Source organism: Balaenoptera acutorostrata, chromosome X (assembly GCF_949987535.1).
Source record: "Balaenoptera acutorostrata chromosome X, mBalAcu1.1, whole genome shotgun sequence".
In the NCBI taxonomy this organism is placed as follows: Eukaryota; Metazoa; Chordata; class Mammalia; order Artiodactyla; family Balaenopteridae; genus Balaenoptera; species Balaenoptera acutorostrata.
Window position 1 is genome coordinate 108005120 of NC_080085.1, and position 18013 is coordinate 108023132.

Sequence of the window (18013 nt, forward strand, 5' to 3'; positions counted from 1 at the left end):
AAAATTTACTTCTCTTTCCCCTTAATCATTGGTAATACCAATATTCAAGTAATTAGAGCAGAATAAAGTATTTCTATAAATGACCTTTTTGTTGTATACTTTCATAGCATAATTTTTCTGTAGAAGTCTGGGGCAGTATAGAATGTTACAGGTAAATAATCAAACCAGCCTTGCCTAGTGTTAAGTTACTCTTCACACCCTAATTGCATACACAGATGCCTTACTTGAACAAGAAATCGTGGAAAAACAGTATTTGGTGACTTCTTCTGGGGTGTTTTTTTTTTTTTCCAATTTGAAGTTAAACTTGAAGGATATATAACATCAGTATGTGTATGTCCATACATAAAGTGACACATCACTGCAAAGCTTTAACTATATATAATTCTAGACATGGCTTGTAGCTTATTTTTTATCAATAGAGAGCTTTGTTCTCAAGTATTAAAAACTTAACCAGAACAGAATTGAGAAACCTAAGTAACCAAAACAGATATCAAAATCCATGTACTAAAGTTTATATACTTAGAATTTTCCACCATTCACTTTCAGCTCTTGGTTTAGTTACACTTTATTTTTAACATTCATTTGACATTTATTGGTCAGCAGGCAATATACTAGATGCTATGAATATAAAAAAAATGAGACATGGTCTTTTCCTTTAAGAATTCAATTCAAGTGGAAAAGACGTATCTAAAAACAAGTAATTATAATGTAACTTGATAAGTAATAGAGGTAGGTACAAAGTGTTGTGGGCATGTAGAGGAAGTTCTAACTGTTATGTAGGAGTCAAAACACCATTGAAATAAGCTAACATCAGAAATGGATCCTAAAAGATGAGTAGGAGTTTTTAAAACTTCTATAGGAAAACATAGTTATATTCCCAAAACTGATACAAAATTGGTTTTGGTCTATAACCCTTTTGTTAGTTGGGGACTACCTCAACTTCATTTATATCAGAGGAAATAGGAATGAGAATAAGCTTGCCAATACTCCTAAATTTTCTGGGAGCTTCCTGGAATTACACTTTGTCTTACCTCCTTGGACTTCGTGTTTTTCTATTTCCACTTTAAAAATGAAATGTATTCCAGTTCTATGGAAAAGAATAAAATGTAACACATTTGTATATACCAACCACCAGCATTTGTCAAATTTTGCTCTGTTTCAGATTTGTTTCTTAAAGGAATAGATAGATACAAAAGAAGCCCTTGTTTGTATCCCTCCCCATCCCATTATTCTTTTTCCCTAGAGATAACTGCTATCCTGAATTTGCTGTTTATCATGCCTTTGCATTTTAATTTTATTTTACTAGGAATTTATGTATCTTTTAACAATATATAGTTTATTTTCTGTTGCTAGCTTCCACATAAATGGTATCATGTTGAACATTTATTTTTCATCTTGCTTTTTTGAGTTAACATTATTTTTGAAATTTGTCAGTATTGACATGTGGTTATAGCTTATTCATCCTGACTGCTGAATATTATGTGATATGAATTAACCACACTTTATCCATTTTCATATTGACGAACATTTAGGTTGTTTCCATCTTTTCTCCTATTATAAATAGTGTTACAAAAATGTTCTTATACTCATCTCCTTGAGCACATGTGCAAATGCTTTTCTAGTGTACAGGCATACCTCCTTTTATTGCACTTCGTAGATACTGTGTATTTTTACAAATTGAAGGTTTGTGACAACCCTTCACACATGTCTATGGGTGCCATTTTTCCAACAGCATTTGTTCTCTTCATGTTTCTGTGTCTTTTTTTTGGTAATTCTTGCAACATTTCAAACTTTTCCATTATTATTATATTTGTCATGGTGATCTGTGATCAGTGATCTTTGATGTTACTACTACAACTTGCATGAAAGCTTAGATGATTAGCATTTTTTTGGCAATGAAGTGTTTAATTAACATATGTACATGTTTTTAGACATAATGCTATTGCACACTTAGTAAGACTACAGTATAGTGTAAACAGAACTTTTATATGAACTGGGAAACCAAAAAATTCATGTGACTCATTGTAGTATTCCCTTTATTGCAGTGGTCTAATCAAACCTGCAATATCTCCGAGGTGTGCCTGTATACCTGAGTGGCATTGCTAGATTATATAGTCTGTGTGCATCTTAAACTTGACCACAAGTTGCCAAATTATTTTCCAAAGTGGTTTTATTCTTTTATCCTCCCACCAGCAGCATATGATAGTTTCCATTGCTTTTCATACTCATCTAACCCCTGGTATTGTAGACCCATGGTTATTTGATTTGTTAGCCCACATCAGACTAGAAGGGGAGAATAAAATAGGGAATGCTTCTAGAGGCACTGGCAACACATAATAATAATGGCAACTGACATTGTGAAAGGCCCAGTATGTTAGACACTTCTCTAACATTCTTTAATCCCCACAAGAGAAAACGGTGGCTAATTTTTGATAAGTAAGAAGTGAAGAAACCTAAAAATCAGGGCTCAAAAAACTCTTAATATCTGGGTAACTTAGTCTGTAGGGGGAATAAGTCTGTATCCCTCTAGTTCCTGAGAACAGTACCAAACAATGATTGGAAACAATATTGTATAGAAATCCATTATAATCACAGAGTCATTAAGAAAAAGTTAGCTTGTATGTTCAGTGTACTCTTTTAAAAGAATGAACAGTACGTTTTAGGTGTCTAAGCAAATGACTTTGGCATTCTGGAATAGGCACTTTTTTTTAAACTTTGGGTTTATTTATTTTATTTATTTATTTATTTATGGCTGTGTTGGGTCTTCGTTTCTGTGCGAGGGCTTTCTCTAATTGCGGCAAGTGGGGGCCACTCCTCATCGCGGTGCGCGGGCCCCTCACCATCGCGGCCTCTCCCGTTGCGGAGCACAGGCTCCAGACGTGCAGGCTCAGTAATTGTGGCTCACGGGCGTAGCCGCCCCGTGGCATGTGGGATCCTCCCAGACCAGGGCTCGAACCCGTGTCCCCTGCACCGGCAGGCAGACCCTCAACCACTGCGCCACCAGGGAAGCCCCTGGAATAGGCACTTTTGATAACAGAAACTTTTCGGATGGTCTGTCTTAAACAAATTCCTATTCTTAAAATTTGGTTTTTACTTACTAGCAGTTATCAAGGATTATCAGAGACAGGGTGAAATAAATACTTGTTTAAAAAGAGTTCTTATTTTATACACAGTATTTTTTATGTAAGTAATTTCATTTGTAAAATTTGTCAAGAGGAAAATTCTTTGCATAGCTTTTTATGTAAAAGGCTTCATTACAATTTTGTGCACAGTATCAAATAATTTGAAAATCCTTTGGCAATACTTGGAGGCTGTAATCCGGCTTTCTCAACTGTGAATTTGGAAATAATTTTGTCCCTTTGATAACTGAATATCAAGATCTCACATAATGGATCAGAGCAGATATATGTGAAGTTACCTTAAAAAGACAGAATGGTTTCTAGGCCAGTCTAACTGAATATCTGTAATATGTATAAAGGAAGTATCTGTAAATAAAAGTTGGGTTTGAGGTTGGGTGGGGTCATCTTTAGAAGGGATAGGAGAATTTCTGAGGTTGTCTGCCCCTAGGGAAGAAAGAGCCTTACCCAGCAGATACTGAATATGCAGGTCTCATCGTCAAACTATCCTGCTAGGGAAGTAGATTAATGTGTTAGGCAAGCTTAGCCTGATTTCACTAAACATCAGTTCCTCTCACTCACTCCACTTGTTCCTGTTCCATGTTCACTAAACAGCCTTCTGATTTGACGTCACAAAAATTTTGTGTATTGGAATAAGTGGGCTGGTCATTCATGAAGATATTGAGTGATTATAATTTTTATTTTATTTAAATGTTTTTTCCCTAATTTTTCAAATTCTCCAAAATAAAGATGTTTTATATTGAATTTGATATACACACACACACACACACACGCACACACACACACGCATAAGGCTGAAGTAAAATACAGATGGCTTAACGTTGGAAACCTTTTTCCCCAGATGGTCAGCAGGAAGATGAAGCCAGTAAAATTGAAGCTCTGCACAAAAGGAGAAATTTACTTGCAGCATTTTGTAAGCTAATTGTATATACTGTGGTGGAGATGAATACAGCTGCAGATATCTTTAAGCAGTATATGAAGGTAAAGTTGAAAAATGGACAGCGAGATATTTTCACGTCGCTTTTATGTTTGGTTGCCATTGAATTTTTTTTTTTTTTTTTTTTTAAAGGATTTTCTTATTTATTTATTTATTTATTTATTTTATTTTTGGCTGTGTTGGGTCTTCGGTTCGTGCGAGGGCTTTCTCCAGCCGCGGCAAGCGGGGGCCACTCTTCATCGCGGTGCGGGGACCGCTCTTCATCGCGGTGCGCGGGCCTTTCCCTATCGCGGCCCCTCCCGTCGCGGGGCACAGGCTCCAGACGCGCAGGCTCAGCAATTGTGGCTCACGGGCCCAGCTGCTCCGTGGCATGTGGGATCTTCCCAGACCAGGGCCCGAACCCGTGTCCCCTGCATTAGCAGGCAGATTCTCAACCACTGCGCCACCAGGGAAGCCCTGAATTTTTTAATAGTAAATTACTTTTCTAGTGTAAAAGAAATCTCTTAAAATATTTAACATTTTCAGTAAATTTTCTCATACCTCCGATCCTCCATTAATGGACATTTTGGGTTTATTGAGTTCATTTGTGTTTGGAATATTGCAAACAGCTTGTCTTAGGTTAACTGTCACTAATAGAAATTGCTTTTGTGATTTCGTTTAAAACAGCAGGATGGTGTCCCTCCCCTGCTTAATGTAACATAAAAAAGTGTTTAGGAGTCAGAGAACTAGATAATACAGTTTTGGCTTGGTTGCTATGCAGCTTGTGACCTCGAGTAATTCAATACCTTTTGTGTCCTGCGTTTCTTCATCTGTTCCACTGTGATAGCTAAGGTTCCTTAAGCTCTAAAAATCTGATTTGAGTCACAGTGGGTTATTCACAAATTGTCATAAATATATGTGAGATTCTTTAACTTTTAAGTAGTAGTAGAAAGGATATTGTTGATTGTACTAACAGAATGTGACTAAATACGGTGTGATGATTTTTCTGTAATCCTTTTTCAAGTAAAATCTAATTATAAATGTAAACATTTTTTAAGCTTTTGCTTTTACAGGATAAAATATGTAATACATTTATCAAAACCTAGTTAATTCTCTCTTCAGAATACTTTCCTATATGATAGAACCATTAATAAAGTACTTTGGAACTTAAGTTATTTGGCCTGATACTTGTTAGATTTTTTTTTTTAAACTAAGGTTGTTTTTGAAGTCATTTTGCACATTTTAAACTTTTAGACTTAGGTATTCTAGATTAAAGTCAATTTTGTTAGTCATATAGGGGCATGGTTATCCTGTTATCTCTGGTAGTTGTTAATGTATGCATTTTGAAACAAGATCTTAAATTAGAAAAAAATTCCTGTGCAGTGTGTAATGTAAATGCCAGATACAGTAAGTTTTCTTTTAAATGTTGTTAACAGGCTGTTAGTTTCTATAAGCCAAATCAATAAATTTGGAAACTGCTCATGAACTACATGCCATTAGCAATGAATAAGTTATGAACGTAACTGATTGCATTCATTGTCTTAATAGTTCACAAAGAGCACAAGAACTTTGTTTCTGTCCTTTGTTTTATTTCTGAAAATCTGTATAACTTAATTATTGTTAAACAATATACCTCCTTAAAACCAACTGTGGAGCTTAATGTGATTAGATCTTAACTGTCTGATGTTTCTGAATTTACTGATGTTAGGGATTATGTGTTTAAAGATTATAATGAAGTTTTAGTAACATTCTTTCGTGTCTTTGAAGGCATAATTCTAGCCAAATAACATTCTTGTGATATGCTTATGTGACTAACCTAAAATTAGTCTTATTGTCCAATAGTTTTAAGAGACAAAGGCCTAATTTGTACAAATTTCTTTTCTAGTATTATAATGACTATGGCGATATCATCAAAGAAACAATGAGTAAAACAAGGCAGATAGACAAAATTCAGTGTGCAAAGACCCTTATTCTCAGTTTGCAACAGGTAAGACATGAAGAGTACCAGGTTTAGGCTAACAAAATAAGCACTTAATAGTTTTCAAGGTAACAGTTGAAAACTGGGCAAAGGATGCAATAGACAGTTCATGAAAGTGGAAATGAAAAATACTCAATCTCACTAGTAGACATTGTACAAGTGAGATCATTTTTTGCTTTGAGACTGGCAAGATTGGCAAAACCTATAGCCACCTAAGGTATGGGAGAAACAGGTTCTGTCAGCAAGGTATATTGGTTCAACCTTCCTGGCAGGCAGTTTGGCAATATATGTCAAAATTTATAATGTGTATGCCATTTGAGGCAGCAATTCTACTTTTAGAAGTTCATCCACAGTGGTAAATAGGATAAGTTTGCAAAAATGAGTGTAGAAGATTATACATTACAAAGTTATTTATAATAGCAAGAAATTAGAAAATAATCCAAATGCCTGTCAATAGGATATTAGATGAATATATTGTGTAGTATTTCTCTTCAGTGGCTGTTGTGTAGCGCTTAAAATTGGTGTAGGTCTGTATTCATTAATTTGTAAAGATCTCTACAATATATAGTTTGAGAATAAAAAAAAGATTGCAGTATAGCATCTCTATAAAATTGTGCACATCTCTGTGTACCTATTTGGAAAAAATAATCACCAAAATGTTAGCTGTGGTTAACTTGCTTTGGTAGGTTTCAGGTGAATTTTACTTTATTCTTTGTACATTTGCACATGTATTTTAATGAGCATTTATCAACCTTATAATCAAAATGCACCAGTCATTTTCATTTTGGCAGTGTCAAGGCATGTTTAATTAGGCAAAAATCATTTGCTTTGTATACTTTTGTCTGTAGAGACCAAATGCATGCAGAACATAACCCAACCCATTTCACTTTGATAAACTTTCTTGCTTTTTAGAGATCTAGGTATGAAAGTTCTTAATTTCATTTGCATATTTTGATATTCTTTATTAAAATTAATAGAATTTAAAAGGTTTTAAAGGCAGCATTTAAATAACTTTTGCTATAAAATAATAGCTGTTTGCTGTAGAAAGTTTAGAAAATATTATAGGAAAACTAGAAAAAATACAACTTATCCTTAATTTTTTTCACTTAACAATGTTTTAATTTTTACCTTCCTAATCTTTTTTATGCCTACATGAAATCTTATTTTACAAAAATAAAAAATCATATTGTGCATTGTCTTGAAATCCTGAATTTTTCCTATTAATAAATCCTGAACACTTTCATGCCGTTAAATACTTTCCTCTGCATTTTTAATGACTGTGTAGTATTCCATTTTATAGAGGGACTATAATTTAACCAAGATCTCTTCTCGTTTGATGTTGAGGTTTTTTACAATTCTTGCCATTATAAATAGCACTAAGACAAACATTTTTGTACTTATGTATTGTATACAAATATTACTGTTATCATTCCTTTTGGATAAAGTCTGATAATAACAATTACTTACTCAAAGGGCATGAAAATTCTAAAGCTTTCACTACACATTGCCAGATTGCTCTGTAGAAAGAAAGGTTATCTCAGTTTATGTTCCCAGCAGATCAGTGCCCATTGCACTGTATTCTTAAGTAGTAGCCATTATCTGTTAAAAATCTTGGCAGCTTGATAGTTGAAAGATTGTATTTTGTTTTGCTTTATGATGAAAGTTCTTGATGTGAACATCCATCATTTAAATGTCAATAAGAGCATAGTTGTTAGTTGGTTTCCTTTTTCTTTATATTTTTATATGCTATTTTAATATCCAGTTAATACCGGCAGAAAAGAATTCTGTCATAACTAATCTAAGGAGTTTCTAATGTCAATAACTACCTCTAGTCTGAATATATGAAGTGCTACAATTTTGGTCATTTGTATCATGTTTTTAAAAATCCATGTTTTAGAATGAAGTACAATGCCTTATTTATAGAACATCAAGTATATTTTAAATATAAAATGTAGTATTTTTAAATTAGATGTTAATAATCCATAGTTATTAAAAAACTTTAACGTGCTTTCTTTCTTTCCAAACAGCTTTTTAATGAAATGATACAGGAAAATGGCTATAATTTTGATAGGTCATCCTCAACATTCAGCGGCATAAAAGAACTTGCTCGACGTTTTGCTTTAACTTTTGGACTCGATCAGTTGAAAACGAGAGAGGCCATTGCTATGCTACACAAGTAATTTCCAAATATTTTATTCAGCTCTTCTGTTTGTTAATCATGAAGGTTTTTTTGTATCTTGCTCCTTTGTTTAGAATAACCAAGTTCAATTGATGCTTTATTACTTGTTTACAAATCTGTGGCATGTCTCCTTTCTTAAGAACCAGTTATAGTGCTATCTCTGTTAACACATGAATTGGGACTAAAACACCTTTTATAGAAAAGTCTTTGCTTTAATTAAAACCATACGAAATCTTTATAAATTACGTGAAGAAAAGCAACATATATTCATCAGGTATTATAGAATCTCTTTTAACAGTTTTTGTCATAATCTCTCTTGCTGGGTAGATAATTTTTTGAGATTTGATTTCTTTGTTTCAAGTTTTCTGTTTCTGGTTCTGTTCTCTATTTTGTAGTGACCTTTTCTCTTGTTTTGAGCCACAATCTTTATTTTGTCTGCATGTTTTCTTTGCCTTATCAAAATTGGAAATCATCTGATTTTATTTTAGGCATGTAATTTAGTGATCAATTATACTTTTAAGTATATTTTAGAGCTCTAACATAACCAACATGTGGTTATTAATACCCTTTATGTCTTTATTGTGGATAAAGAGCCTTGCCTTTGGAGAAATCAAGAGGCTTGGGCTCTGTTTCATTGAAAGCTCTGTTTTGTGTCTTTTTAAAATTCCTGTTGCTTACTTAATTATGAAGTGTTAAATGTCTCCCTTCAGAAATTGTTCTGCTCTTTGTTAGTCCTATACCTTCCTCAACTTTAATTTACTCTCTCCTTTTCACTTTGCTCTAAAAGTCTCAAATTTCTTTTTATGCCTTTTAATACTTTGGATGAGAATTTTAGGTAATATTTAAGGACCACACATGTAGTAATTATTTTGAGAAGTAATATATTATTTACTTCATATATATATATAATGTTGGGTAGTTGTCTTGATTAATAGAGGTATTTATTGTTAAATAAATATAAAGTGGGCCCTGAGTGGAGTTTAATTTTTAAACTTTACTCTTCAGTGGGTCATTACAGATAGTCTTGAGTCATTATTTTTAAGTTGATCCTGTGTGTTATAGTTGATCTCCTTTGTGTCTTGAAAAATATAGAAAATGTACTGATCATTATGTGAAAGGATTTGGGTTATTTTCTATGGAAAAGAGAACTGAGGAGAGAATGTAGATATACCAAACCACATTTTAAATAAAGACCAGCTGGTGTGTGTATGTGTGTGTCTGTTTTGTTTTAAAGAAAGTAACAGTTGGGAATTCCCTGGCGGTCCAGTGGTTAGGACTTGGCGCTTTCACTGCTGGGGCGAGGGTTCAGTCCCTGGTCCGGGAACTAAGATCCTGCAAGCTACGTGGCGCAGCATGCCCCCCACTCCCCCCGCCCCACCGGCCAAAAAATAAAAATAAAAACCAAAACAAACAGTAAAAGTGGCATCAAATGTAAATATATTTGCTCATTCTCGCACTATAGCCTCCTTATTCTCTCTATTCCTCAGATTAAATGCATGACAAGGGAAACATCTTAGTAGTGGGATGAAAGTATAGAGAAATTCCCTAAGTTATTCAATTTTGTATTGTAGTCCTTTAAATATTTGTCTTTTTTTGTTGTTGTTTTTGTTGCAGAGATGGCATAGAATTTGCTTTTAAAGAGCCTAATCCACAAGGAGAGAGCCATCCACCTTTAAATTTGGCATTTCTTGATATTCTCAGTGAATTTTCTTCTAAACTACTTCGACAAGACAAAAGAACAGTGTATGTATTTGCTAGAAATACTCTATTTAATTTTGTTTTGGAATTCTTAAAGATTAATTGTTATACTCGGTTTCCCTCTCAGATTAGATTAGATTTGTAGGATTGCATTAATGCACAAAAAACTTTATACTTCAGAAATTTTATAATTTAAGGATTATAACTGTTTTATGCATAATACTCCATTTTAATTCTGTGAGTTCCCCTTACAGTGTAGTTGTGGCTTTAGAGGTGTAACTGGAATGCTTTGTGTATTCCTATTTGAGTTCTTGGCTCAGCCTAACTAAGGAAGGAGCATTTAACAGATAATAATATCGCTGATCCATCAGGAGCATCTTAGTCTGTGTCCTGAGCCGTGACTACACTGGAAAGTAGAAGTCCCCCTCTTTTATCTTTGTACTTTAACTACAAGTCCTGTTCTCAACAGGCCATTTAAACAGGATACTTTTATGGTTTGGTCTTCTAAAATGGTGACTTACGTTCTAAGAGAGCCCAACAAATGGAATTAAAAGTCTCAAAATCTTCTTTCATCTCTTCCACCCCCACCCCCCAACCCCGGGCTTTGAGGTATAAAAAGACAGAAGAATATGAATAACCCATAGGTAATGTCTTCTGAAAGCCCACCAGTATTTTGCTTTTAAAGATTGTATAGATCTTGGGGACTTCCTGGTGGTCCAGTGGTTAAGACTTCACCTTCCACTGCCGGGGGTGCAGGTTCAGTCCCTGGTTGGGGAGCTAAGATCCCACATGCCTCGCGGCCAAAAAACCAAAACATAAAAAAGAAGCAGTATTGTAACAAATTCAATAAAGACTTTAAAAATGGTCCATGTCAAAAAAGTCTTTGAAAAGAAAACATTGTATAGATATTATATGAAATTCTAAAGCAGACAAAACGGTGATAGAAATCACAATAGTGGTTAACTTCTTGGGGTTGGGGAGACTGAATGGGAAAAGGGATACAGGGTACTCTGTAGGGTCATGGGAATGTCCTGTATCTTGATAGGTGTATGGGCTACATGGCTGCATTCATTTGCAAAACTGATCCAACTTTACTGTTAATTTCTGTGTATTTTATTATATATAAATTTATCCCAGTTAAAAATTGCATTGAGGAATTACCTGGTGGTCCAGTGGTTAGGACACCACGCTTTCAGTGCCAAGGGTCCGGGTTCAATCCCTGGTCAGGGGACTAAGGTTCCACAAGCTGTGCAGTGCGCCCCCCCGCCCCCCCCCCCCAAAATTGCATTGACACTATTAATTAGAGAAATAAAAATTAAAACAATAAAGACAAACATTTCTCACTTAGCATATTAGCAAAACTTAAGACGTCTGATAACACCAAGTATTGCCAAGGATGTGGAGCAATAGAGGCTTTTATACATTGCTGGTGGCAGAGTAAATTGGTACAAGACCACTTTGGAGATATTTGGCAATGTCTAGTAAAGTTTAAGATTCTCCCTACCTCATGATCCAGTAATTCCATTCATAGGTAGATACCCTAGGGGAACTCTTACACATGTGTAGAAGGATAACTATTAAAGTATTTGACCGTTGCATTGTTTGAATAGGGAAAAACTCAAAACTGACTAAACATCTGTCAACTAGAAAATGGTATCAATAGATTAATATACAATGGAATACTATACAGTGGTCAAAATGGTTAGATTTTTAAAAAGTAAACACAATTCCTTAATTTCATTAAAAACCCATTTAATTGTTCAAATTTCTAGTACCAGATGTCATCAGTGACTTTTATTTGATTGAATTGGGATTGAAATAAGATTCACACAATCCAATTGATCTGCTTTTAAAATCTTAAAAAATTTTTTCAAGTTTATTGAGCTCTAATTGACACATAAAATTGTAATATATTTAAAGTGTACAACATGATGATTTCATATACATTGTGGAAGGATTCCCGTAATCAAGTTAATTAACATATTTATCACCTCACATATTTACCATTTTTTTGATCAGAACACTTAAGCTCTACTCTTTTAGCAAATTTCAATTATGTGGTACTATTTAAGTACACAGTATCATCAACTGTAGCCACCATGTTATACATTAGACCCTCAGATCTCGTTCATCTTAAAAAAATTTTTTTTTCTGACTTCATTGAGATATAGTTGACATATAATACTGTGTAAGTTTGAGGTGTACAACATGTTGATTTGATACACTTACATTATTGGAAAATGATTGCCACCATAGTGTTAGCTGACGTCACTCTTCCAAAATGGTTAGATTTTAAAATTATAATGTTGAGTGCAAAAAGCTAAGTACAAAATGGTGCTATGATGTTTACAGACAAGTAGGTATTAAAACATTACAAATGGGGACAAAAAATAGCAAGTTCAGGTTAATGGCAACCTCTGTGGCTGGAAAGAGGACAAAGGGAAATAGCATCAGGGAGGGCTACTTATCTGGAATGTTCTGTTAAGCTTTGTGGTGGATACATAGTTGTAAATCTCTCAACTAGTGAGTATATTTTGGCTCAGACTGCACATCTTGTGTCAGGCTGGTAAGTTCTCAGACTAATAGCCAACTTCCAGACCACACTTTGATGAGTACTGTACTACTGTGTGTAGCTGAAATATATTTACAATATATACAAGTAACACTAAGCAGTATGTTTGTAACTCATCTCTCCTATCCTTTCTCTTATGGTGTTCAAAACTGGTAATTCTGAATTGATTCGAATTAGCCATTATTATGACAGCAAAATTTGGTTTGCACTTTACAGTTAGTTGATGAAACTTCTGTGAAGCATAATTTGCACAATAAAGCACTGAACTCTTAGTGTCAAAAGCCTGGGATTTGAATCATGGTTATACTGCTTTCTCATTTTTATGACCATGGATATATTACTTAACTTTTCTTATCCTTTCTCTCCTTATCTGTCAAATGGGGAGAATGTCTCCCTCACAAGACTGTAAGAGTAAAGTTAAAGAACCCAAGAGGAAAATGCCTAGCACACAGTAGTCACACAAATGTTAGTTGATTTTTGATTGCTATATTATATATAAGTCATAAAATCCTTGTGATACTTGAATCCAAGGGTAGATGTATGACTTCCATCAGGCTGAAAATATTGTGCAGGTAGGGACCATATCTGGTTGACCTTTGTATCTATCCCCATTGCCTGGGACATAGATGCTCAACAAGTAATAAGCTGAAATGCTATGAATTATTTCATTTAATGTGAGAATCTTGATAGAGACAAAATTGTTCATCAATGTACTGATGAGTCTTAGATTGAGTAGTGAAGTAATATGCCTATGCTCACACAGCTAGGGGTTGGTAGAACTGGGACTAGAACCCAAGTTGTGTAATTTTTAAATCCAATTCTCTTTCCAGAAATATGACTCAGGTTTGTTCTTCTAACAGAGGACTTGTAAAAGTTAGGATAGAACAGAGACGTCTCGAGAAAGAGAACACTAATAATCCTTCAGTTGTTACTGTATGCTTTGAGGAAATGTAGACCCATCAACCATTATTTTCATTCTAATTTACTTTTTATTTAACTCTCATTAAATCATTGTATGTTCCATTATAGTGTGTGAGCCTATAGGAATAAACAAAAAGAAAAAAAAAAGCTATGTCAATTTAATGTATCAAAGCTAATGGTTTCTACTCCTTTTTAAGGTATGTTTACTTGGAAAAGTTCATGACCTTTCAGATGTCACTCCGAAGAGAAGATGTGTGGCTTCCACTGATGTCATACCGAAATTCTTTGCTAGCTGGTGGTGATGATGACACCATGTCAGTCATTAGTGGAATCAGCAGTCGGGGGTCAACTGTGCGGAGTAAAAAATCAAAGCCATCTACAGGAAAACGGAAAGTGGTTGAAGGCATGCAGCTTGCGCTCAGTAAGAATATAGTTTATTCTCTTTATATTTGTCCTTTATGTTTACCGTAAACCTTAATGACTGAATTGTCATTAAGGGTCACCTTATTTTTAAATTTGAGATATGTGTTGTTAAATAATATCTTGAACAATGTGTCCTCCAATTATGTGTACATGTACTGTTGTTCTAAGCATTTTACATACATAAATGCAGTTCTTACAACTCTTTAGGTACATACTCATTTTTCAAATGTGAAAGCTGGTACAGAGAAGTTAAGTAACTTTTCCCTAAGGTCACACCGATATTAAGTAGCAGAGTCAGGCAGTCTCACTCTAGAGCACCTGCTTTTTTTTTTTTTAATTTTATTTTATTCATTTATTTATGGCTGTGCTGGGTCTCCATCTCTGTGCGAGGGCTTTCTCTAGCTGCGGCAAGCGGGGGCCACTCTTCATCGCAGTGCGCGGGCCTCTCACCATCGCGGCCTCTCTTGTTGCAGAGCACAGGCTCCAGACGTGCAGGCTCAGTAACTGTGGCTCACGGGCCCAGTTGCTCCGCGGCATGTGGGATCTTCCCAGACCAGGGCTCGAACCCGTGTCCCCCGCACCGGCAGGCAGATTCTCAACCACTGTGCCACCAGGGAAGCCCTAGAGCACCTGCTTTTAAATCACTGCACTATACTCTATGTATAGGGATATGGACTCAATATTTTAGAGCTAATCATTACCTAAGAGATCAAATCATCTAGTTTAAGTGGTGCAACAGATTCAGAGAGGTCCCAACTTTTGAATTTCTATGAAGAAGAGCATTAAATCATAAAGAACTTGATAGAAATACAAGTTGCTGTCTATAATCTTAGGGTTAAGAATACATTATGACACTTGAATCTCTTGGACTCTTAGTACTCCAGGGTTGGTTCAAAATGGGTCTGGGAACTTTTTTCCTCTCCTTAGGAAACTTTAAACAAATTAGCATAGTTGCCAAAATTTGCTCCAGCTGTTATTCCTGAGTAACAAACTACCCCCAAAACTTACGACATAGCAGGGACATGATGTCTGGTGCTTCCACTAGGAATACTCAAAGGCTGGTGACTGGAATCATACGGAGGCATCTGCATTTACAGATGTATCTGATACTGGCTGTCAGCTGGGACCTCAGCGGGATTGTCTGCCAGGACCACCTTACACATGTCCTTTCCATGTGGCTATTTGGCTTCCTCACAGCATGTGACTGGGCTCCAAGAGCAACTGTCTCAAGAGACAAGAACTCTGGAAGCTGCCATTTTCTTAAGGCCAGGAATTGGCATAGCATAACTTCCATCATATTCTATGGGTTAAGCAATCACAGGGCACAGATTCAAGGGAATGGGACATCATCCCCCACCTGTTAATGTGAGGATTGTCAAAGATTTGGGGGCCATATTTTAATTTTATTTATTTTTTTAGGGGCCATATTGTTAAATTGCCACATGGATTAATGGTTTTAGTACTTTTTGTCCAATAACATAAATGCATAAACTTGTAACTTGTAACTTAAACTTGTAACTTAGATTTGGACTTGATTGGTCATATAGTCCCAACATCCCAGTCTGTGGAGAAATATCTCTTACAGTGTCCCTGACCAGTTAAAATAGTTAGGGCTTGATAGCAAGTTAAAATAAAATTTCCTTTTTTTAAAGGAGTTTTTTGTTTGTTTGTTTGTTTTTGTTTTTAAATTTTATTTATTTATTTTTATTTTTGGCTGTGTTGGGTCTTCGTTTCTGTGCAAGGGCTTTCTCTAGTTGTGGCGAGCGGGGGCCACTGTTCATCACGGTGCGCGAGCCTTTCACTGTCGCGGCCTCTCCCGTTGCGGAGCACAGGCTCCAGACGCGCAGGCTCAGTAGTTGTGGCTCACGGGCCTGGCTGCTCCGCGGCATGTGGGAACTTCCCAGACCAGGGCTCGAACCCGCGTCCCCTGCATCGGCAGGCAGATTCTCAACCACTGCGCCACCAGGGAAGCCCAAAATTTCCTTTTTTTAAATAGAAAAGTTATCAAATTAAAAGATGTATTCCCTGCATGCCACTATAAATTTTAAAACGTTCTGAACCTCTAACTCACCTGGTCTACACAGTTAACCTCCTAAGTGGCCTGTTTGCTTACTAGTCTATATTCTTAAGTCCACCCTCCACACTACCACTACATACTTTGTCTAAAACATGTAACTCACCACATTGCTTCCCGTAAAACCTTCAGCAGTAGTTCCTGTCACCTTAGCACAGCTTATAATACTTTGCATAAATTGATACCTGTCTCTTTATTCAGCCTTACCTTTTGCTGTCTACTCCAGGAGTACTAAACTCTTAGTTTGAACCATATGAAATTACCATTTTTGCAGGTCAAAAATTGCTGAATATCAGCAAATTAGTATGGTTCAGTCATTGTTGTTTCATGCCTCGGTGCTTTTGCTTATGTCCTCCCCCCTGCCTAGGAGACTTCACAGTCCACACAGTATCTACTCTAGTCAGAAGTAACTTCTGGGTAGCTGGCTCTGAGAGGGTTCTTTGTTCCCATTCTACCTGTGCTTCCCTCTCTTTTAGCACTTACCACACTGTGTTATAATTGCCTGTGTTTTCTTTTTCCACATCTAGGCTGTAAAGGCATGGCAGGGACTGCACCTTACATACCTTTGTATCCTTCTGTTCCAAGCTCTAGCATGTGGAAAGCAAATAGATGTTTTTTGACCTGAACACATTGTATCAGACACTTGGTTAATCAAAATTAGTGACTGAACTTCATTGCTGTTAATTTTCTTTCTCAGCTGAAGAAAGCAGTAGTAGTGACAGTATGTGGCTAAGCAGAGAACAAACACTGCACACCCCAGTTATGATGCAGACACCACAACTCACCTCAACAATTATGAGAGAGCCTAAAAGATTACGACCTGAGGACAGTTTCATGAGTGTCTATCCAATGCAGACTGAACATCATCAAACTCCTCTTGATTATAAGTAAGTACATTTGATCATTTTCTGTACTATAACTTTATTAATTACATAGAAAAAAGTTAAGTTAAAAGAAGAATAAAATTCTCCTTGAAGCACGCAGGTAACATGGATGTTAGCTCAAAGACAACAAGAGGAAGCAAGGCAACAGCAGGAGAGAGCAGCAATGAGCTATGTTAAACTGCGAACTAATCTTCAGCATGCCATGTAAGTGAGAGTGCCTTATTGTCTGAGTACAGGAAGTTCACTAATTCATTTTAACATATTTTAATGTGTGCCTTATCTAAAAATTTCAGCAAACTCTCTAGAGTAACTAAGCTGAAATAATCAAGGAACTAAAAATTGGTCTTTCCAACAGAAAAAAAAAACTTTTAAAGTTAAATATTAACTAGTTAGCTAAAGGACTGATCGTAGGTTGATCTGTTGGAAAAGTTTAAATATGAATCCTTGTTTATTTTGGTACACAGAACTATAGCTAAAAATTCAGTTTTGTTACATCTTAATTGATCCCTACCTTAGTTCAGGCCCTCATCTCTCACCTGAACTATTATGTTAGCTTTCTAACTCGTTTTCTTCCCTCAAATCTCCCATTTATCCTCTCACCAACCCCTTCCCTCACTCCCCTCACCACCACTCCATCATTCACACTGCCATCAAGAATTGCTGTTCTAGAATAAAAATCTGATAATGTAACTCTTTTCCTTAAAACCTTTCCATGGATCCCCATTGCCTGCAAGATACAGTTCAAACTCCTTAGCTCATGGCATGCAAGATCTTTCTAAATATGGCCCCTGCCTACATTTTAGTATCATATCCTATTCCCTGACAACTGGTAAAATCATCATAAAAGAACAAGCTCAGGTGTCACCTTATGTGAAGCTGTGGTGTCATCTATGCTCCCATAACACTATGTATACTCCTATTTCTTATAGCACTTACCACGTATTGTAATTTGTTTATGAATTTGTCCCTTTCTCTAGACTGTGAGCTCCTTAAGGGCAGGGACCTCTTTCTTTCTTTCTCTTTTTTTAATTGAAGTATAGTTGATGTACAATATTATATAAGTTACAGGTGTACAATTTAGTGATTCACAGGTTTTAAGGTTATACTCCATTTATAGTTATTATAAAATATTGACATTTCCCTGTGTTGTACAATATATCCTTGTAGCTTATTTTATACATAATAGTTTGTACCACTTAATAGGGACTACTTTCATTTCCTGTTAGTGCTC

General features: G+C 35.7%; 1 protein-coding gene across 6 annotated transcripts in view; it reads left to right on the forward strand.

Moving 5' to 3' along the window:
- Positions 1 to 18013, forward strand: part of STAG2 (STAG2 cohesin complex component) — a 119479-nt gene that overhangs the window by 91496 nt on the left and 9970 nt on the right. For 5 of the 6 annotated variants that reach the window (XM_057538793.1, XM_057538797.1, XM_057538795.1 and 2 more), the window contains exons 25-31: positions 3979 to 4118; positions 5939 to 6040; positions 8059 to 8207; positions 9825 to 9953; positions 13599 to 13822; positions 16596 to 16785; positions 16876 to 16986. In XM_057538793.1, the coding sequence (XP_057394776.1) occupies positions 3979 to 4118; positions 5939 to 6040; positions 8059 to 8207; positions 9825 to 9953; positions 13599 to 13822; positions 16596 to 16785; positions 16876 to 16986 (1045 nt within the window). The remainder of the gene's footprint in view (positions 1 to 3978; positions 4119 to 5938; positions 6041 to 8058; positions 8208 to 9824; positions 9954 to 13598; positions 13823 to 16595; positions 16786 to 16875; positions 16987 to 18013) is intronic. The other variant, XM_057538798.1, reaches the window with a different exon arrangement.